General features: G+C 39.2%; 2 protein-coding genes across 6 annotated transcripts; both read right to left on the bottom strand.

Moving 5' to 3' along the window:
* Nucleotides 1-74: 74 nt before the first annotated feature.
* Nucleotides 75-2,184, bottom strand: tmem258 (transmembrane protein 258). The gene is made up of 4 exons (XM_058644412.1): nt 2,114-2,184; nt 1,659-1,768; nt 335-463; nt 75-230 (listed from the first exon to the last, which is right to left on the bottom strand). The coding sequence occupies exons 1-3, from the start codon at nt 2,114-2,116 to the stop codon at nt 337-339; spliced, it is 240 nt and encodes a 79-aa protein (XP_058500395.1). The 5' UTR covers nt 2,117-2,184; the 3' UTR covers nt 75-230; nt 335-336.
* A 1,439-nt stretch (nt 2,185-3,623) lies between these two features.
* Nucleotides 3,624-22,031, bottom strand: myrf (myelin regulatory factor). 5 transcript variants are annotated; one of them, XM_058646096.1, is made up of 28 exons: nt 21,829-22,031; nt 21,444-21,705; nt 14,340-14,430; nt 13,815-14,222; nt 13,210-13,271; nt 12,439-12,649; nt 12,208-12,308; nt 11,922-12,036; nt 11,040-11,235; nt 10,868-10,944; nt 10,471-10,581; nt 10,265-10,370; nt 9,128-9,328; nt 8,768-8,876; nt 8,451-8,560; nt 8,022-8,182; nt 7,839-7,911; nt 7,666-7,748; nt 7,509-7,571; nt 7,337-7,420; nt 7,128-7,195; nt 6,927-7,001; nt 6,618-6,845; nt 6,348-6,441; nt 5,766-5,828; nt 5,434-5,539; nt 5,233-5,307; nt 3,624-5,140 (listed from the first exon to the last, which is right to left on the bottom strand). In XM_058646096.1, exons 2-28 carry the CDS (start codon nt 21,487-21,489, stop codon nt 5,060-5,062), a joined length of 3,198 nt encoding a protein of 1,065 aa, XP_058502079.1. In that variant the 5' UTR covers nt 21,490-21,705; nt 21,829-22,031; the 3' UTR covers nt 3,624-5,059. The 5 variants fall into 5 exon arrangements, with proteins under 5 accessions (XP_058502079.1, XP_058502082.1, XP_058502080.1 ...); XM_058646099.1 differs by having other exon boundaries at nt 12,229-12,308; XM_058646097.1 differs by having other exon boundaries at nt 10,280-10,370; nt 21,829-22,030.
* Between the last annotated feature and the right edge of the window lie 804 nt (nt 22,032-22,835).

The raw sequence follows: 22,835 nt of genomic DNA, 5'->3' as shown, positions 1-22,835 counted from the left end.
AACATTTTGTGAATAAGATATGAATAACTACAATCATCGCAACCGTCAGGCTAAACAAATAAAGACAACAAACATTTGTACAAATCCTCTTTACTTGAGAAAACAAAACCTGACTCCATTCATATGATCCCAAAATATTGTCAGTGCAGTCCAATTTAATCCAGAATCCAGTTTGGGTAGTCGGTGATGTCTTTTGTCCTGGAATGTGTCATATTACTTTAAGCGAGTCTCTAGAAACAGCAGGAAAACAAGAAACAATGCTGTTACCAACTAAACTGTTGATGGTGAATTAAGAATTAAGCACCATTAGACATGAATAATATTTTAAACGTACCTTCATACATAGATGCCGACCCAGAGTAATAAAAATAGCACCCCAAAGCCCATAAAAAGTGAAGCCACAAGGGAGATCAGCAGCTCTTTGTAGACGTCCCTGGTGTATTTTGTTGAAGTCACCTCATAACTGATAGAAAAGTTAAGGCAAGTACATAAAAAAAAAAATGTCTACCTTGTAATGATGTTTACTTTAGATTCACTTCTGAAGAAAGCACAAAAAACAAATTCAATCTCCTATAAATATTTCTCTTAGAGATGCAACAACAAGTGAAAGCACACAATCCTGGAATAATCCCTTTATGCACAGGAGACTTATGGTTGATAAATTGAAGCAGGAAGTCCGTTTTCAAAGTTTGATCAAGAGACATTTTTATTATTCAGCTTTTTTCTGTCTGACCACTTTTGCTAATCTGGCGTTTGTGAGTAACATCTACTTTTGTTTCTTGTCTTACCGCATTCATTTTTAGAAATGTCCCCATGTTCCCAGCCACTGCAGTCCTTGAATACAATATAAATGTGGAGGCAGGCTTTTTGATTTCAAAGATATCAAAAGCACATACTTTCAAGGTTCCACGATCTACAGCTTAGCATGGTAACATGCTTTCGAAACGGTAAACTGTGTGCAACACATTAGCCAAAACTACAGATCTATTAAGAAAGCAGTGATATATATAATGGGCTGTTTAGATTTTAATGACCAATGTCCCAACACTTTTATATCTATTTACCCTCTTATTTTTTTTCTTTAGTTTGAAACACTCCATCTATCTATTCTTCCATAGGATTAAAATAGTATATCATTTATTGCATTTGTTTTTAAAAAATGTTCTATGTATAATGTCCTTGAGGGTTTGAAATGACTGTATCATATACAGTAGGTATCTGTATGTGTGTGTGTGAGAAGGTCACAAATATGAACTTATCAATCTTTTTATCTTCTTACTGGATGAGTTTGCTTAAACAAGCTACGATTCATTTGTCAAACACAACTCTTAATAAGCTGACTTGCCTTTTCAATAGTATAAGATATTTGCCTGAACATAACGTACTAGCTAATGGTTTTACTATTTCTGCAGCAAATATTAACAGTAAATGACTGTGTCCTAAATACTGTACTTCCACATTTGGAGCACTATTCTATTGTACATTATTTTATCTCTAAATCCGTCAACTGCAACTTCACAGTAGTAATACCACACACACACATATATATATATATATATATATATATATATATATATATATATATATATATATATATATATATATATATATATATATATATATATATCCGCATTCACAGTGTGCTATGAAAAGGATACACAAAGAACCAGGCGGTAAAGAACATGCCGATGGCCAGCAGAACGACGGTCAGGTGAGGGAACACAGCCGGGTTCACCGGGCTGGTGTACCTTGTCATAGCTTCGAGTTCCTGCAGGCAGAGAAGATATAAACACACGTTAGATTAGACAAGCTGCATCACAACAAAACCACGAAACATCCCATCGTAGTGTCCCTATTCCGTAGCTTCCGATAAGTACTGCATAATTATTCTGACCTAGTCTACACAGAGCAGCTGAATCGGTAGATTTGACACAAGATGCTAACGATGCATTGCTAGCCTGTATTTCGGGAACAACGCTACAAAGCGCTGCTTCACCAGACCAGAAAGGACAATGGTTTACTGAAAAGACAAAAAATAACGTGCAGATAAACAGCACGTCACTGTATTTTAGAAATTAAATCATATAAACCGAACCAAAATCCCAAATCTTACCATGTTGTAATGATGTGCAGCGACTCCCTTTAACGACCAACATAAAAAGGCCACGTACTGATTATCACTTCCTGGAGACGTCCTGACGTAGGTTTTACGTTGTGACTTGGGCGTTTGCTACCCATAATTTAGATTGTCAGGCTTATCCTGCGCGGTATTATGGGCTTAAATATTTAAAAAGGAAAACATTGCATATCATTATTGTATTTCTGGTGTTTCCATCGGTTTACAGCGGAGTTGTTATTTTTATTTTTAATTATTATTAATTGAACTGCCGATTGTCTCAAAACGTGGGCCAAAACACTCCAATTCAAGACAGTGATACATCACCATGTAACCTTTCTCCTAAATACCTTTTTATAGTGAACTCCACATTTTTCCATATCATAGCAAACACTTTTATTTTGATATTCTGAAATACATCATCACAAATATTGTTACTGTGTGTGCAAAGTTGGAATACAGTTCAATTGAATGACCCCCACCTGACCAGACTAGATGCTCAGTGGCCCCAAGCTTATTTAAATTTGAGACTCCTGGTGTAGTGCCTGATATAAATGAATAAACACTATATTTATACACATGTTCACTATGAAGCTATCCATATTAAAAGTCCAAAATGTAACACTTAGAAGGGGCTTATTGGCAGAAAATAATACATGTATATTTGCCTATCACTTTATTATAAAATCCTTAGATTTTTGTTGTCTAAAAATAAACCTTTTATGAATAATTTTAGTGAGGGCCTTGCTTTACAGAAAAAAAAAATGTACCTGACAAGACGAATTCAGGGCATTACTCTCCCCACATACTTAATCTATCCTCGACTCCCATCTAGAGGACAAAATGTGGAACTGGTTCAGACCGAAATACTAATACTAATACAAATACCACTACTACTACTACTACTACTACTAATAATAATAATAATAATAACAATGATAATAATAATAATTATTATTATAATAATCAAACACAGGAGAAAGTTCAATCACAAATGTATTTACTGCATGCAATCATAGTATTAACAGTTTATTTTTGGATGATATGTTTTTCAAAATTGAATGATACATTTGACTAAAAAAAGGTAGTGATGTTAAAATAGGCAACACGTTTTAGGGTTATGACGTGTTCTTATAACAAACAGTGCTAAAATTAGAAATGCATTGTTGCAGTGTGTGTGTGTGTGTGTGTGTTCATACTTCCAACGGCTAAAAGTTAATACACCATTGATATCACAGCAGCCAAAATATCAACCATAAAAACATTTTTTCACAAAATACATCACATAAAATGAGCAGTGGTAGTAACAAAATGAAGCTATACAGTTACATGTAAAGCAGTTCTACTGGAATATTCGAAACCAATGGGTGAACTAACTGGATAGAGTGAATGCAGTTCATACTGTATATACAGGGCAAAAAGTGCTACAGTGGTTTCATTACGCTAGCTGGTGCAGTATAAATAAGCAAAAACAGTACTTTACCCAGGTTAAGTCATAATAATGAACACTGCACTGCATACATTTTGTCTGATAGTTGTTGCTGTTATGTCCCAGTAATATTTGAGACACATAATTGTGTTTTTCCTGCTGGATAGAGACACATGGAATACATTTCAATTTGACAAAAGGAAGTTGGTTAGAGTATGTCAGGAATGCTTTCAAAACAAGACACAATAACACAAAGGAAAACAATTTACAATTTTCAGGTATATCGACAATTATCACTCACTGCATATTCTTAATTGTATAGGCACAGGAAACGTATTCAGAACATACAGAGAAATACACAAAATTATACCCAGTGTATCATACCCAATTTTATCTCTGCAGTGTGCATACTTAAAATAAAATTACATTGAACTGCCTCTAATCTAAGATGTATAATTTTAAAGAAATGATTGGGCATGCACTAGAAATAACCTAATCTACTGCCATACCAGCATTCTGTCCAGTAAGCAAATGCAACATAAGCTATTCCAGTGTTTTTTGAAATATTGTCAGTGTTGGACTTGTTGCAGTTTCATTATCAGATGCAAAGAACTGTCAGTGTTTCAACATTTCCAGTGACTTGTTTACTTATCCAGTCGTATCGCATGCGGTCCAGTGAATGTTTTTTAAAATGGACTCCTTCATATAAGAAATGTTCATGAGAATGTCTTTTTAGTTGGAGTCATTTGCATAAACTGTTAACAAAACAATCTGACGTCTCATTCTGCGCCACAGTTGAGATGGATATACGACACAGTATTTTCCTCTCTGTACAGTGTTTAGTCAGATGCAGCAAAAGGAGACAGTAGACAGTGTAGTTGACTGGAGCAGTCTCAAACACAATGACCCACTGTAGAGACCCAGGGATTGCCAGTGTACACTAGTGAGGTATACTTTCAGTGAGTTGCAACCATTTACTGAGGCCTTCAGCAGACACCAAACGTCTGCTCTCCAGTGTATAGAATTATTAAAAACTTGTTTTTGTTGTCAGTTAAGACTGGTTTCAGTGTACATACAAACTCTTCTATAAAACGAAACAAAAACAGATGCCGTGTCACCTCTACATTATCTGCTGAAAAGAAATATGGCTTATATTAAGTATAGAAGGCACAGTGATCAGTAATGACCTGAGTTACAAACTCATAGGTGTTGCTTTCAGTAAAGCAGTGAACTCTGACACACACAAAAAGTTACAATTATCTAAACAGACAGAAATAAAAAGTAATGTCAACAGTGTTTGAAAATCCAGTCTTAATGCCTCAGTGCACCTACATGTGGAGGGGATTATGGTGGGGACAGTGGTATATAGTTGGTTCCATAATGAATCTCTTTAAATATAATATACAAGAATAAGTCAAACTCAAAAACCACTTTTTGCAACATGACTGCATGTGCAGTAAATGGTAGGAGAAATGTGGCTCATCTAAAGACACCTGAACACATCATCCTCTTCCTCACACACAGCTGCTTTCAACGAGAAAATGGTAGTCAGAGAACGATGAGTTTTCTGCGTCAGTGGTACAACGAACTTCACCCTGTCAATGCAATGCATGAAGGAAAACAATCAATAATCGGTTCCACACGGTGCCGTCACTCTTTAAATGAAATGATTGGTGCCCACACTCACAGACAGGGAGACACGAAAGTGATAGGTTACGTCCTGGGAAGAGAGCGCAGGCACTGACCACAGGTGTCGAGTCCCCTGAGGGAAAAATAAAAAGCATAAAATAATGAATAACTCACTTGAATTGAGTGACACAAAATGACAAAAAAAGCAAATCTATTTTAATTTTACCGGGGATTATGATTAAAATGTAGTATAACGTACCTTTGTTGACGTTCTCTGACCACCATAGAGCTCTGCCTCTGTGTGGTTGGGGCATAAGCGTCCCTTCGTGGCACCACATTGTTGTACCCACACAATGTTTGTGGACCTGAAATGAATTGTTATTTTCTGGGTCTGCTATATCATAACAACATTCTAATACTTTTGTGAAATATGTTCATATTCGACCTGCTAGTAGTGATAGTTTATTGAATAGTCATGTTGACTTTATTTTTCTCTAACTCTGTATGCTATTTACTGCCAATCTTTTCAAGGAATCTTCAAAGAAAAATATTTCTAATATGTGTATATATAACAGTGTGATGTATACTCACATCATGTATAAAGTTATTTGTGAGATGGAGGAATTTCTTTTTCCATGGAGTGATATTGTGTAGCTAGAATCAATGCAGAGAAAAAGGAAGGTCAGCATACAAATATCTGAATACAATCTGTAACAGTTAAAAAAAAATGACAACACAACACAATCACAAAGAAAATTGAACATAACAATAATTTGAATATGTTAGCGTTACCACCTCCACAATCATCAGATCTCAACCATATACCATGTAATAAAAAAGTGGATAAATCTTCCTTTTGCTCGGTGAGACCAACCATGAACTAAGAATATGGTGAACAGCCACCAGGGGGCAACTCTATTGGTTAACATCTTCCTGTTAATGGTCTAAATAACTACTTTCAGGTCTCCTTCAATAGAACATGATAACACTTTTGTAAACTGAGTTCCCATGTAGAGGAAACGAGATGATAAAGCCTAGCACCAGTGTGACTGACAGCTGGTATTGTCCAATAGGTGCCATGAAAATATTTGGGGTTTTTTTGTGAATAAGACACTGCATCTAGATTTTTCCTTTAATTTGTCACTAATCTGCCAAACATGATTGTATATTTACCTGCAGCTCATGGGTGTTGCGCAACTTTGTGCTGTAATCTCTTGGTTTGTTTCCACAATATGTAGACTAGTCAGGGAGGGAGCTGACCTTTCTCCTGCAGAAGTAAGAAAACTGCATTATGAGCCGCTGTATTACCCATAGCATTCCTTTGTACAGCATGTAGCGAAGCTTTATTTGCTGTTGTTAAACAAATGGCTCAACAGTGTTTGCACACTGCATATTATGTGTGTACAAGAAAGAGCCACGTCTGGGCTATGTCTGTGGATTTACCCTTCATGTGCAGGCTGCGTTGTCTACGTGGCACTGTCTGACCCCGGGGCAGACGGTTGGTAGCACCTGCGCTGTCCTGGTCTGTAGGGGCTGGCTTTTTGGACTTGGCAAAGAACAAAGGAGCTGAGGTGTGACTCAGTCGGTTTCTGCTGTGGCCATCCTTGTCCATCATTCTAGACTTGGCCTTCTTATTGGAAATGCCAGGTGTTGGAACAATGCTTCCTAAATCTGGAGAAGGAGGAAATTTAACCTGCTCTGATGACAAATAAATAACCCATGAAAACCCGTTTTGCATGTTTGCTGACCTACCTGTGGTGGATTGGTTTCTGCTCGGTGTCACACCTGTAGTTGATTGGTTGTTTATGGTTGTAGTTGAACAGCACGCTGCAGGATTTGTAAGTACATGTGTGAAAAGACTCAGCTCTGAGGAGATGTATGTTTACAAACTCTTATTGACTGTGATTTGAAAGGTTTGACCCCACAGGTCACTGAAATGAGCTCTCCACTCACCAGGTGCAGGGGTGGTGGGCAGTGGAATATATGGACTCTTGCGTGAAGATCCCAGAGCAGCTTTGGACCTGCAACATGTAATAACACAGTAGAGCAGGAGCATTTCTCAGAGAAGAGAAGCAGAAATACCTAACTAAGCAATGACAAATAAGACAGTGAAAGTGTAGATCAGAAACAAGTTGTGAGAAAGTCAGCTCTTGAAAGCGTACCATGGGCACACAGGTGGACAGAAAGATACAGAAGCAGTGAAGATGGGCATCCAAGTGATGTAGAGAACACAGGAAGGGACATAGCTATGGAAATCAGGGACAGACGTCATTATTCTGTACACTATTAAAGAAGAGAAGAACTAAAGTATGATTTTTAAAGAGGAAAACATACTCATCTGTGACGTCTCCTCTGTGGTGGAGAGTCAGCACATAAAGAATAGACATGGAAATGACACTGCATGGAGACAAACAGTGATACAGTACATTAGTGTGATAGACAGAACATGTTTCACACTAAAACCTTGTCATACACATGTTTTCAGTCTAACCTGAAGGCCATGACAATGACAAGTGCCAGGATGGCGCCCTGCATCAACCTCTGACTGAGGCAGCCTTGATCTGGAGGTGAGTTCTGCAACAACAAAGAAAGGAAAGAAAATACAGATTACATGCTCACTGGTGTATTTCATTCCTTTAGAATTAACCAAGCATTGTTACAGACCTTGCTCCCAGGTTTGACAGTTTTCTTCTTGAGTGGGCCACTTCCTGTCCTGCTAAAATAGCTCCCTGATTGGCTAAAAAAAAAAAGAGTAATAAATCAATTATTTTTCTACTCAAACTATTTGCTTTCTCTCAACATTCACATATTACCCTAAAATCTTTGGTGATCAGCCGCTGTTCTCACCTGACAGTGCTTCCGCTCACGGTGCTCTTCATACTGTCGAGACGACGCAGCTTGGCCAGTTTCCGACTCCAGCGCTCCAGTTCATCAATACGGGTTTCCAGGTTGTCTGTTAGCTTACACAGTTCTTTTACTGCCCCCACATTCTCCATGAAGATACGATCCTTCAAAATACAAGGTGGAGGTGTCAGCGTGTCCTGGGCCCTGTGTAGACCTGGCATTTACATTCGTCCAAAATACACACTGACATCAGAGTGTTTGTGCGTGATCGTATCCTTCAGAGAAAGGATGATTTGGAAGAAACTAGTGACACATTCTAACCGCATGCTAGTATAACTAACTACAACATAGTACATATTTGACGATCATGATCAGAGCACTGAGCACTGATGTTAATAACAGGAGCAGGACGTGTTTGTGTGTGTTCCTTACTTTATTGACAACCAAAAGTTTGGGAATAGTTTCTCCATTGGCACACACAACATCACCCCCCTCCTTCACTGCCTCAGGCAGGATCTGCTGGACTTCCTGAGCAATCACTCCTAGAGAAGGTTATAAGGAAGGAAGCACTTCAGTGAAAAACCACTAAAAGCATGACAGCATGCATGGATAAAGGATACGGCTGCATAGTGATGCACATAGAGCAAAAGACAAATATTAAGACATCAAGATGAATTTGTGATATACAGTGTAGAAAGACACTGAGAGATGATGGAGGTAATCATTCATATTATTCATGAGGTTGTTACCGGTGTCTGCAGTGTTCTCTATGCCCACGGTGGCAGCAAACTCTGGCTTGAACTGATAATGGACCAGCCTCATCTGAGAAATCCGTTTCAAATTGTCTGTGGTGTTGACCTACACACAGGCAGAGTGACAATGACATGCATGCAGATGGTATGAAAACACAATGCAGCATATTGTGACAATGCTTGGATCAAGTCAAATGAAATGACAAAACCACCCAGTCAGGAAAATGTTGAGGCATGGGTGTTTTTGTACGACATGATTCGGGGTGACAAGCATATGAGGCACATTGTGACACACACACACACACACACACACACACACACACACACACACACACACACACTGAGTGTCACCCTGACCTCCTGGACATTTTCTTTGGCCCTGATATCCGATGGGTGTACCAGGGAACCCATGATCTTCACGTTGCCATTGACGACAAGGGCCTCATCTGGCCGGTCGGTGTTAATGCCCACTCTCCCGTGGTGGTAGACGGAGTCTGGTAGTTGGCCACGCTGCCACAACACCTCATTGTCACTTTCAAACTGGCCTGGGTTGGACGCCTATACCAGAGAGAAGACAGAGCACAGAACAACTGCGGTTCAGACATTTCTGGGGAAAAAGCGGTTAGAATTAACAAATGTATAAAACTGCAATATTACTATTATTATTGTTATTATATTTGTAAATAATAAAGAATAGTTTGAGAAAAAATAAGGTAGATTTGATGAGGGTAAAATGTTAGTATGATCAATAACTTGTGATTCTGAGCAAGAGCAGAGGGATCATCTTGTCGTGAGCCTGTATCTGAGATAAATGGATGTGAAAATAATTCCCTTAAGTACAGGAATAATTTATGTTTGCTTCTGAACAGAGACAGGCTCATTGCTAGTCTTCATGCTGTGCAAAGCCTACATATGCTGGTTATTATACGCACCGATTGTACAGATAAGAGTAAAAAAAAAAAGAAGCAAATAGCTATATTTCCCACCATATATCAAACCCTTCCTTAAACACAAGTGTGTCTTGATGTTATTATAATGTATAATAGAGTTTAAATCAGCAAAGCTGTAAACTGGTGGTCTCCACACATTAATCAAAAACAAGAACATTATTAAATGGCTTTCAAATAGCTTTTCTGATATTTACAGTTATAGGTTTACGAAGTTAGTTGGACATAGCAATGTCATGTCGATACCATCACTGGGCAGTTAAAACCATGTGCATCCAAATTAGGTTGTTAATATGATAGATAAAGTGAAGGAAAGTGGCAATGCTAAATGAATAAGTAAAAAACATATTGAATTTTCTGGGGTTTCATACATGGCTTTTACAGGCCAGCAACAACACGCTTTGCTTCATACTGTTGTAAACACTTCATTTTGGAGAATAAATGTGCTGAGAAAAGGATTTAAAAGAGTGTGGAAAAGTGTGTACAGTAAACTAAGAGAAAGGTACAAATTCACAAGGGATATGATTGTTGTAGGAGGCAGACAGACATGGCCAGACGTTACCCTGACGATGATCCTCTCAGACACCTGAGCAGCCACAGTGTATGTCTGACTGTGGGACTGAGCGTGCAGCGCCACCACCAGCATAAAATACCTACCAGGACAAGAGACATTGAAGAACATGCGAGTACTAAAGCTTTCACTGGACCATCGTCAGTCACATGATGATGATGATGTCTTGACATATACATCACCTCTGGTCTGGGTTTGGTTTGCCCTTCTTCCTCATGTTATTGGCTGTGGTCTCGCTGAAGTGGAGCCGCCCCACTGTGACTTTTGTGACCTGCTCTGAGGGCAAGGTGATGCTGTGAGAAACAAAATCACAGGCATTTAACAACTGAATAATCGTTCTACAACAGCATACTGTCTGTGCCTCAATTAAAAGTCAGATGACCAGGTCTGCAGTCTGCGACGCGCCCATAAAACACTGAAAGTCATTCTGACCATTAAAATCTCTTTCACCTTCAGTGTAGGTGAAGGAAACAATACACATTCTGTGGAAAATGTTTATTAATTAAACTTACGTTACTTAAATATGAATCAGTTCTTTTTCATTTGTGTTTTTTAATGTTTTACGGTGTCCAGACTCACAGCACTGGCTTGAAGGGTCTCTTGCTGCGGTCAGACTGTGACTGCTCCACGCTGATGGACTGATTCATGGCCTCCACCTGGCAATAAAGAGAGAATTAGAATGCACTGTGTTCTACCATAATAACATATTAAATAGGATTATCTGTTTCTTTGACGTTTTGCCTTCACTCACCTTTACTCCATGGAGTTTGAGATAGAAACAATCGATTGGCTGCAGGCCTTCACTTGTCTTGATGTACTTCGGATCGCCCAGCATGCCTACGTATACTGTGACCTGGAAATGGTTCTTCTTCTGGCAAACGAAAGCATCATCAGACAAGGAGAAGTTGAAGCCTTTGTCGGCATCGACACGATAGGTTGGCATCGGCCTGAAGATGGGGAGACAGATAAGGAAACATTAATAAAGTGAACGAGAAACATATGTGAACGCATCTCTCCTCTGCATCTTTTTTATGTCTTTTTTACTCCAGAGAGTCTACATGTATACAAGATGACATGCAATGTACACTATGTATTTGGCAGCGTTAACTATCAGTGACATCATACCCTGGGTTTTTTTTTTCACAACAATACTGAAGTACTCAGAGGATTAAGATCTTCTGACAGACTTGAATCTAAGTTAGAGCAAATAAAAACCCTCTGTTCTATTACATAGGTGTGGTGTGCTGAAAGTTTGTGATGGGCAACCAGGTGGTTTTGATAACATATCTGGAAGGTCTTGTGAGTTCATTCTAACCCTCCTCCCTATATACTTCATTCTTTTTTGGCATTAGAAAGCACAAGTAGACATACACTAACTTATCCCTTTACCCCCTCTTCGCGTTGTCTTTCTTAGCCGAAACCCTGTGCTCCTTCACTCCCCCACACGGCTCACCTCTGAGGAATTCATAGACCTCTGCAACCCTGCTATTCCGTTGCCTCTCCCACTGTAAACCTTGCTGAGTTATCCATCCAGCCAATTATAAATGGTTTATTTCTATTTGATTTCAGCTCTTTTTTGTCCCAAAATAAAGATCTCAAAGTGTGCAGCTATGCCAAAATAAATTCCACCCACAGTTCTTTGCAGTTTGCGTCATAAAGTGGTGTCCACTTGTTCTGCTGGTGAGGTTGCCACTTAATGCACTGATAGTTTGGGTCCAAGTAGGAGTTGTCGGCATCCTGCATTATACCTGTGACAGACACGTTTGAAAGAGCAGCAATTAAAAAGAGGCCAACGAAAGTTAAAAATGTGCACACCTGCTCTGCAAAAGTCTTTATCTGTGTGAGAGTTAGAGGGGTAGGTAAGAGCAGGTGGGCGTGGAGTAGAGGAGATGAGGAACAGAAGAAAGATGCCTGCCTACCTGGTTCTTGTTTGATGATACCTGTGATGATTTGTGAATTGAGGGTGCTGTTGGGAGAATCTGAGTGCTTCCTCTTCTTGGCCTGGTGAACAGGGATGCCTCTGCAAGAGGACATTGAAACAGTCAGAAGTTGTACACAATATGACTCCTTCCCATAATTGCTTCTGTTGGATCCAAGGTGGACAACACTGCCCTACCACCTGTATATAAAGTAATATTATCATGACTCACTCCTGCCCCTGAGGATGCTGCAGCAGCTGATGGAGCATCTGCGTCTGCTGCATGTCTCCACTTGCACTTGTGGCAGGACCGACAGTATACTGTGATATCATGGGCTCAGGCTTGAGGTACATGTCCCGATGCATGGTGGAATAGTGGAGGGGTGGCGTCGGAGTCATGTGACACATGTTCTCTGGCGTCATGGTCCTGATCATGTGATGATCTAAGAGGCATAACATCGATAATAATAATATTTACATGACTGGTTACAGAATGCATTTTCTCCTCCTCAGGTTTGAACTTGACATTTCATCCTGCCAGTTTCCTCTACTTCGCAGCAACCTTGATGAAATGTACTTTCCACTGTTTCAGCCTGGAGGGATGCCCATCAGATTATACTAATCCACACCTTTTTACTAATGGATAAGACCAACACAGCAGCAAGAAGAACATAATGACTAGGAGAGTGGTTGTTGTTCAACTTGTATGTTGAAACAAGCCAAAAATGGATTCATTAATTGTAGAAACATGTGAAAATTTAATTTAAATCTTTTTCTTTTTTTTTCTAAACAACACCTGTAAAAATGTGATTCATAAATTACGTTTGTTTGCACATACTTTTACCTCTAACCTTTACACACTGGTCAAATACAATAAAGTGATGAGTAACAGATATTGACTTTGGCTGTGACTTGCTGTGACCCAGACACACCTTGAATATAATGCAGTTGACAGGTCGAGGTACTGATTAGTTTCTCTCACACCGTCTTTTCTCATACTTACCATTCACCTGCTGTGGAGAGTACGGCTCTGAGCTGGAGTCTGGGGGAGACTCTGGTAGTGTCCTACAAAAAAATCAGTAAACCATAAAACAATAAATGTTATATTATCAAATACAATTATGTCTTCCTTTCTAAAGCAGATCATCATTCATTGCTGAAATAGGACAATTAAAGGTATTTTCTAAACTACCATAATCTTTCTGGGAGAAACTTTCCTTTTGGGAATAAGTGAAGACTTTTCTTTACAAAAGCTTGTGTTACTTAGGTTGTGTTTTCCTTTTTCTTTTTTTTTTGTCAGGACGTAATTTGACTCTCTTTCTCAGCCTCTTATCAATTCCCCTCCCCCTCTTGACTAGCCAGTGCTTTATTTGTACAAATGATGCCAAATCAAGTATTGATTGCAATATGGATCCAATGTATGGTGTGTTTCTGGTGTTGCTGCACACTTTAAGAAACATACTGCGCCACCTGTTTCGATTTCTGCCTCATTTCAGATGTCGTGTTTAGTATCTTGAACATTTCTTCAGCATTCCTGAGTAGCAACTCATGTTATATTTTCCTCCATCCTTTACACCCATTCATCCTCCCCCTTGGTATTGTGCTCACCCTGGAGCGTAGTGGCCCCTGTGCTCAGGCTTGACGTGTGCCTGCTGCTGCTGCTGCTGCTGCTGCTGCTGCTGCTGCTGCTGCTGCTGCTGCTGCTGCTGCTGCTGCTGCTGCTGCTGCTGCTGCTGCTGCTGCTGCTGCTGCTGCTGCTGCTGCTGCTGCTGCTGCTGCTGCTGCTGCTGCTGCTGCTGTTGCTGCTGCTGTCCCAGGCAGGGGTAGTTGTGTCGGAGGCCCAGGGATGGACCTGGGGGGTAGGTGTTCTGACAGTTAGGGGGCCCAGGCGGGAGGGCTCCTTGACGTAATGGAATAGGGGGGCTCACACCACACACCAACCCGCCAGAGGAGGACACTCCTGCCTGGGGAGATGAGTAAGTTTGTCCAGGGGTGCTGTGGACCTCTGAGAAACAGCTGGGAGGGAAAAAAAGAAGAGAGCCTTATCAGAAAAAATAATTCCTGTGTAACGACATGATCTGATTCAGTTGGTGCATGTTGTTTTGACATTGCGTGGTTGGAGTCCCCACTGACATGTCAGTGCTATCGTCCTCCTTGCTGATGTAGTCTTCCAGGATACTGGTGTCGATGTTGGTTGGCTCCAGAGAACTGGTAATATCATGACCTGTGACAAGGGAGGGTTGGGAACAAAGAGGGGGAGACAGAGAGACTCTGGGAATTAACAGCGGGAATCTTTCAGCAACTCCACACACTGCCACCAAAAGATCTAGTTTTCTATGGAAATGTGTGGTTTTTAGTCTCATCTAATTACACATGATCTCAGTTCATACACAACTAACGTTACTGCAACGTTACTGCAACTTTACTGCATATTTGAATGATGCATACATTTATAGTTCATGCCGAAAATATCTTATTTTATACAATGACTGACTAACAGAGAATTTAAAGATTAAGGTTTAAGAAATGACCAACACTCTAAATATGTTAGTAGCAGATCATACACACATACATATATGGGGAGAGAGAGCAAGAGAGTCTTTTTCAGGGTCACTTTCACCCCTTTGATAGCCAAAGCCTCACAAATCCCAAACGCATGACCCCATTTAATCTTTAAAACACCAACATAAAGAACAAGCACTTGCCTATATTGCCTATACCTAGAAATGCGTGAGTAACTTTTTTACGTAAACCATTTCTTCGGATCACTTATCTCAAATGTTACATTGAGTTAAGAAAGAAGAAAAAGGATGAAAAAAAGGATTTTAGGACTTTAAAAAGCTGCTGCTGGTCACAGTCTCAAACCACAAATGCTAGAAAGAGCGTTAGTGTGAGAAAAAAGAGGGGAAGCAGGAGGAAGGGTGTGAAGGTGAATAAGGACAAGGTATAAAGTCTGAAGGCAGACATACCCCAGTCTCTCTCTTACACACGCACACACACACACACACACGTTCATTTTTTTCCTCTGATAGATTAAGCACTTACTCAGTTGGGAATGCAAAGAATTTTGGTGTTAGCATAAGTTTTCTACTCACTTTTTGCCCCACTTTACCTCAGAAACCCTGAATTGTCCGTGGCATAAAGTGTTATTGTCACAGTTCCTCTCCACACACTGCTACTGTTTATCACAATGGACTATATCAACTTACAAATTACACACTTTGTTCCACCAAAGCCCAGAGATCACAGAGTACAGCAGCACACACATCTCATAACCATCAGGCAACAAATCCACATATTCAGAACAACACTAATAATATTATAAACCCTCCCATCACCTTCATTATAATCATTTTCATTTTAAATTGTATTGTTTGATCAAGCATTTTCACACTGCTGGAAGAAAACAGATGGTTAATGTTTCTAAATACATGCCAATGTGAGGGGAGAACTGCTGGATGGTCCCCCCTTAAATAAGATCCAGATGTGCACCCCACCCAAATAGGCAGTAAATTTAAGTTGGCAGGCCTGATAACAAAAAAAAAATAAAAAATAGAGCGATGCATGGTAGGAAAGGGGAGGGCAGATACATGGAGGCTGAAGAGAGTGCAGGCAAGAAAGAGAGAGTTTGATGTCCAAGGATGGAACGAGTGAAGAAAATATGAAACAAGTCAAAATATGATTGACTTGACTTGACATGAGTTCAACACTGGAGATAACAGACATGCAAAACAGTTATTCAAATGACCTAATTGTGCTTTTTGTTTGTTTGTCTGAGCACCACAGTGTATTTGGTCATTTTGGGTATTACACTTTATATTAAATTATAGTAACACATTGTATCATTGTAACATAAAGAAAATGAAAAAATGTTAATTAAGGTGTTCACTGTGTGTTTGCTGATTACATCTTAATTAAAGAAACAAAAAGGTTTCATTATTAAAATGATCCCACAACTGGACTCAAGAAGACTGTTTTGTAACTTTGAAGCTGACCAACATTTTCAATGAAAATAAATCTCAGTTGCCACCTTTTTATTAATCTACAAACATGTGCTGCCACGTCACATTTTTAATCAATTAAGAAAAGTTATGGTACAGTAACCACTCAGTTAAGTTTAACTTGCTGTGAACTGGATGTGTACATTTCCCTGTTCTCTATGTTTTCTCTGTCCAGCTGTGTTCAACAAGAAACAGTGAAATGATTGTCAGTCCAACTTCGATACAGACCGGCCTTTTGAGAGATTAATGGCTGAGAGGGCAATGTGTGTGTGTGTGTGTGTATAAGCAACTGTGCGCATGGGAGTGTGTATACTTGTTTGTGTGTGTATGAATGCCCGTGTGTGTGTGTGTGTACGTTATGCCACCATTTCAATGCCTGAGTTGTCAGCACAGTAATAATCTAACATGAACACAAACAGAGGGCTGAGTGTGTCAGTGCCCATTAACCATGGGTTGATTTATATCATTCAGTCAAATGTGATGAATTATTTCCTTTCCAAGTTTTTTGAAATAATAGAACACACTGAAATTGTCTCAATTTAAAGCTTTCTCTATCAAATATGACTGCAATAAATTCAATGATGAGGCCATTGACAGGCAAGGAAACTACACTAAATATAACAACGGAACAAAATGATTTATTTACCGTCTTAATCTCACACTTTACTCTGAATGAGATTCGTATTCATTCATGCAAGTGTAAATAATTAAACACAGAGTATTTCACTAAAGAGGAACAAAGTCCATGTGATTATCAAACAATTAGACCAGATTAAACTCGGCTGCACCCACAGAACATGTGTGGCCATACTGTGGACACATTTTCTAGATATTTAAAACCACATTGCATACTTACAAAAACTTTTTTTAAGAAATACAAATTTGCAGAATAATTTGACATATTATATAACCGGTTATTTATAGTAGCATTAGTCCTACACCTTGATGCACTTTGTTTAACCTCTATTTATCTGTTTTCCTCAGCAGCACTTAGGACTAGTCCATGACGCAACAACCTCCTAAACAGAAACCATTGGATCTCACCAATGTCAATACAAGCACTGTAGAGGAACAATGTCACTCACAGCCAGTCCAGAAACAAAAGAATCTATATTAAACATTCAAATATACTTCAACAAGACACACATGGTAAAACGTGAAAGGAAAAATCTAGAAAGTAAAAGTGTAAGAGAATTCTGACAAAGCCTTAGAGTTATAGTTTACAATACTGACTGAGGAGTGAAGAGCACTGCTATGGACTAATAAATTACAACTAACGAGAAGCAGAACATACAGAGCAGCAGAATACCTGCGCGTAGCCAAAGCATGTTGATGTCCTTGAGATGAAAGCACCTGAAACAGAAGATGAGAAGAGGAATGCCCCTCAATTTTTCACATGTTTCCCTACTCGGGTTAAAAGACTTTCTCCTGCAGAACTGAACGTTTCAGATCAGGGTAACTAGTGTGTGTGTGTGTCTGTGTGTGTCTGCGTGTGTCTGCGTGTGTGTGTGCAACAGCATATTGCGTATGTGTGCGTGTGTGACAAAGGCTCGGAGAGCGTAATAATGAGGATTATTTCCCAGTCATGAGAAAGAGCTGTACCAGGCTACCACACACAGCCCTTGTCGCACACTGGTTGCACCGGTGGACCTGGCTCAGGAGATTACTGGGTGACGAGGCCGGGACAGGGACAACGAGCTGGGAAAAACTGTGAGGTTGAGTCTGAGGGCCTGTGCTACAGACTGACAAGAATGAGGCGGGAGAGACTCAACATGACGAAAACAAAGAAAGAGTCAGGAGGAGGAAGGAGAAGAATGAAAAATAAGAAAATATAGATGAGGAAAAAAAAATTGGATTGGAAATTGATTGGAGATAAAAAAGTAGACGTATTGTGCAACCATATTTGTATATTTTTTAACCAGTGTTATTATGGCCAAGCAAAACTTTCTGGCTAATATAATACTGTATATGGTGACATGTAGAACATCCGCAAATCCTCCCATAAGACTCTCTTTAAAGGCCCAGTTCTATCATAAACAACATTTACTGCGTGCATGTCACTCAGTGGGCACTTTGCACTGATGGGAGTGAAGCGCAACGATGAAAAAATAAAACAGACTTGTAAGCCTGGCTGCTCAAAAACAATATATTCTGCCAAGTGCAATTTACCAACCGTTTCAGTTTGTTGACCCCCGTAAATCTGAGCAGCCACTGCTGATTCAAAACTATTACGGGACGGGAGTACGGAGGAATTCTGATGTAGTATCAAGAGTAATGAAAGTTTATTCGTCAGAGGCAAATATTAAGCAAGAGCACAACTTTTCCATCTGCAGACTTAAATGGTGAGGAGGTGAAAACGGTCCAGGTTCTTGGCAGATACAGTTGAATGACCATCATCTGCTCAACTGATTTTGGGGCTGTGATGGCTCTGTAAGTCAGTTGAGCAACAAGTCTGGAAAAACATCTCAATAAATCACTATCTACATCTACATGTATGAAGACTCCTAAACTTTCTTCCTGTGCCGTCATTAGCTCACATTTCCTCATATCAGTGACATTTTTCAACATCTGCTTACAGAATTTACAGAATTTACAGAAAGCAAATAATTAATTGAGAGAATAATAATAATGATTACATTAAAATAAATGTTAGTTTCTGCCCTGTACGCACATAGTTTCACTGTGATTCACTCACAGATCCCTGACCATGGCTGTAGACTATGACACAGGTCAGAAACAAAGTCTAAGTAAAGCACCAAGGCACTCTCGTTTAAACTATTAAAATGGTCATGTTAATTAACATGACAATTGGTTGGAATTGATGGAGGCTTGAGGGAGGCTTGAGGCCAGGTACGTATGCATATGTATTTGTTTTAAATGCTTTCACATGACCATGTCAATACATTAAAGACATTTTAATTCAGGGGTGTCCAAACTTTTTCTTTAAACAAGGGCCAGATTTGATAATGTGAAGATTTCCGGGGACCAATGGTACCTTCAGACACTCAAGGTTACACACAAAAAAGCACTGGTTTATAATCATTTCATCTTCAATGTCACAATTATCATTTTTAAATGACAATGTAACCAAATCTAAGCCACGCAGGAGTGAAAAAAAATATATATATCTGCCTTTCTGTCACATCATAGAGTCAGATATCATAATAAAGGATTCATGTATCTGTCTGTCACGGCTTAGTTTCAAACACACAGTTTCTTATCAGATGAGCTAATGACATGTAAACTGGGTCAATTTTGTGTTTGACACCGTCCCGGGCCATAAATAATAAATTGTAAAACTGAAGCTGCGGGCCATACAAAATATGACCGAGGGCCGTGACTTTGGATAAGCCTGTTTTAATAGTTTTAAATGTTTTAAAAGTTTTAAATGTGACAAAAACAAATTCTTTGAGAGCAATATTTTTTTTACTTATCTTTTAAAATGTTGTACACGAAGGTTTCACTTTCCATCAGAGCATGCTAAAGGTAAAACCAAGTGTTTGGTCGTGTAAGGAGGTGAAATGACTTGGAACAACACAACGTAACCGCAATAAATGCGTGGCTCTGTGGGTGCGAGACAACTGTTTGTAGTTGAAGTGAGTCAGAGAGGAGAAGGTCAAGTTTTGAGGGGGTTGGTGGTTTCGCTGTGTTTCTCTCAACAGGCCAGTCTCCCTCCACCCAGAGTCTGCTCTATCTCACCTCCTCACCACGTCTGCTCACTGTCATTCTAATGGAGTCAGAAAGAGGGAGAGCCCCGAGAAGGCCAAGCACCAGAGGAGAAACACCGGTCTCTCCTCATTGTGTTTTAACAGCCACCAAGGCTATGCCAGGAATGTACACCATGCATTAGTGTGAATGTATACATATTTCACTAATCCTATTAAAGCACAGTTTACCACTGACACAGTTCATTACAGTGCTCTGTGCGTGCGCCTCAGTGTGTTAAACAGACTTTCTGACAAATGGAAAACACAAGAATGACCTTTTCTTGATGTTTTTTACAGAAAGACCTGCAACCTAAAGGAAAAGTGCATATACACATAATTAGGGTTATTTATGACAAGGGGAGAAAGTTGAATTGGAAAATAATCATTGAAGGCTGCACCTACTGTAAATTCTTAATGGCCAAGTTGACATTTCAGTCCAAGCAAGAATGGCTGAAATAAAGCCAAAGTAAGAACATCTCTCCAACTCCCAAAGCAAGAATGTAAACACACTAAATTCCTGTCAGAATGGCAAGGAACCTCTGACAGTCACGGATGGTTGTGTATATTTAAGTCAACACTCTGTGTATACTCAAATAAAGTGTTAAGTCTCTCTAAAGATAACTCATTACAACAACATGTCCTCTTATTCATGCTTGACTTCTACTGAAATACTTAACACTTTCTGAAAAAAACCAAAACACCAACAACAACAACAACACAGAAGCTCAAACTGAGTATGTTGTGTGAATTCTTTGACAATCACAAAGTTGAAACTCTACGTGGAATTTTCCTGCAGGAAAATGGCAGACACACTAAATTTCATGGAGTCATTTTTATTCTCAGATTAAACTGAACTCAATTCAGGCAACCATCAACATCCAGGTCAGTTGGTAAATATGATTCAGAAGAATAATCAAATGTGTGGGAAACCTGGTGAATGTTTTGAATACAAGATACACAACATTATATCTTGGTTACATACAATGAATTTAATTTATTGATATTCAGAGCTAAGACTGTCTCTATTGATGGTCATTTACTTTATGATTTACACCACACCACTGCTTAAAAGTGCACTGCTCGTGCATGCCTGTCTCTAACTCACTCTGTGCCACAGTATCTTTGCAAAACACGCCATTTATCTTGACTTAAATTCCTGCACCCTTACAACCCTCAACCCCACCCTCCTCCAGGTTTTTTTTTTTCCTTTTTTTCTGAGGATTCCCAGTTTTAACGTGATCTGTTACCCATCACCAGCACTTTAGCTCCCCACACCTGAATGTTGTTTTTAAAGATGACTAGTCTGGAGGACACTGAATACTACACATTCATGTCTAAAATCCACATTTATTGTATCAGATCATATGATGTTAACCACCTGTCATGCGTGCAGGCACCAATTTAAACACACCAAACAAACAATAAAGATAAACTGGCAATTAAAGGTAATTAAAACGACTTTTTCCTAAAAAACGTGACGATTTCAGAGTACAGCGACATTATTAACATTATAACTGAGATATTCTTACCTTCAAAAAATCTCTGTAACGCTTCTGTTTCATCGACCACGTCCATCCTAGCGGGTTCCACATAAAAAATCCATCAAACGTCTACCGTCGTCCGAACGACGGCAATTCGGATCCGGGAAACGTTCACACGTACATCACGGAATCCAGAATAAAATCGTCGTTTAATCGTATTTGATTATTTCATTTTCGTTGAGAGGACTTGAGAGAACTTGTCTCCTGGCTCTGTTGTCCTTGTGGTCAAACGCTTCGGTGTCTCCTGAGGCTGAAAAATTAAAAAAAAAAAAAAAAAATGTAAATCAAGTTTACAGTTAGTGTTAAAGCGCCAACAAAAGCGCACGGGAGAACGTTAATGTTGGAGCTTTTTCCGTCATAACAATTAACAAACCTCCGTTTCTACTCTCAACGAAGTATCATCTGTCCGTGGGGAGGAGGGGAGTCAACGTCGGGATTAAAAAAAGTATAATAAATGTATAAAAAGTAGTTTAAAAATGAGGCTGTGAAGTCGGTACTCTTCCTCCTCTGCCTCTCGCTCTCAGACAGGATGTAGAGTCGGAGGAGAGCAGATGAAGCAGGTGAGGGATGTGCGTGCGCTTCAGGCTGCAGCCAAAAAAAAAAGAAAAAGAAAGTTTGCCCGTGTAGACGCACACAGCAGTTTACAGTGTACGTATATACAGTTAATGTTACTTTTAATTAATCTCCTTTTGTCCAAATTACATTTTCGTCTCAAGGAGGATTCATTCATGACCTAATTATTGTCACAATCAATTTATTATTATTTCAGTTATGTCTGAATTTAATCATCAATTACTTTCCTTTTTTTACCACCTCAATTGTACATTTCATTGTTCTTATTCAGAATAGGTAACGAAATATCATCATAATTGTCGATAAATGAGTGTGAATTCATAATTCATAAACATTACAATTCGAAATCCCTTTGTGTAAAATTGAGGTGAAATTATTTTCAATTGGCAGGAGTGAAATTGAAATGACGAATGAATGAGTGTACATTCAGCTGTTTTTTTTAATTTCCCCCAAAATGAGCCTACAGGGGCCACCATTTTTTCACCAGGTTTTCAAAATATAGGCTCACAATAGAGATCCTACACATCTACACATAACATGAAATAAATAAAATCACAAGTAAGTTATGAGTTGCAGTCATTCTGCCTGAGTTTGAAGTACAGTATGTTTTATGAGGGGGAAAAAAAGAGGCTCAATCACAAATATGAGTTTTGCTTGAATGGTTTGTCTTTCCATCAGAAGAAGAGAGAGCTCACCTCTGTTGTCTCATGGCATTTAGATGATTGGATAGATAGATAGATAGATAGATAGATAGATAGATAGATAGATAGATAGATAGATAGATAGATAGATAGATAATTCAAGTTA

The sequence above is a fragment of the Solea solea genome, chromosome 12 (assembly GCF_958295425.1).
Source record: "Solea solea chromosome 12, fSolSol10.1, whole genome shotgun sequence".
Classification (NCBI taxonomy): domain Eukaryota; kingdom Metazoa; phylum Chordata; class Actinopteri; order Pleuronectiformes; family Soleidae; genus Solea; species Solea solea.
This window is presented reverse-complemented; position numbering and strand designations above follow the sequence as displayed.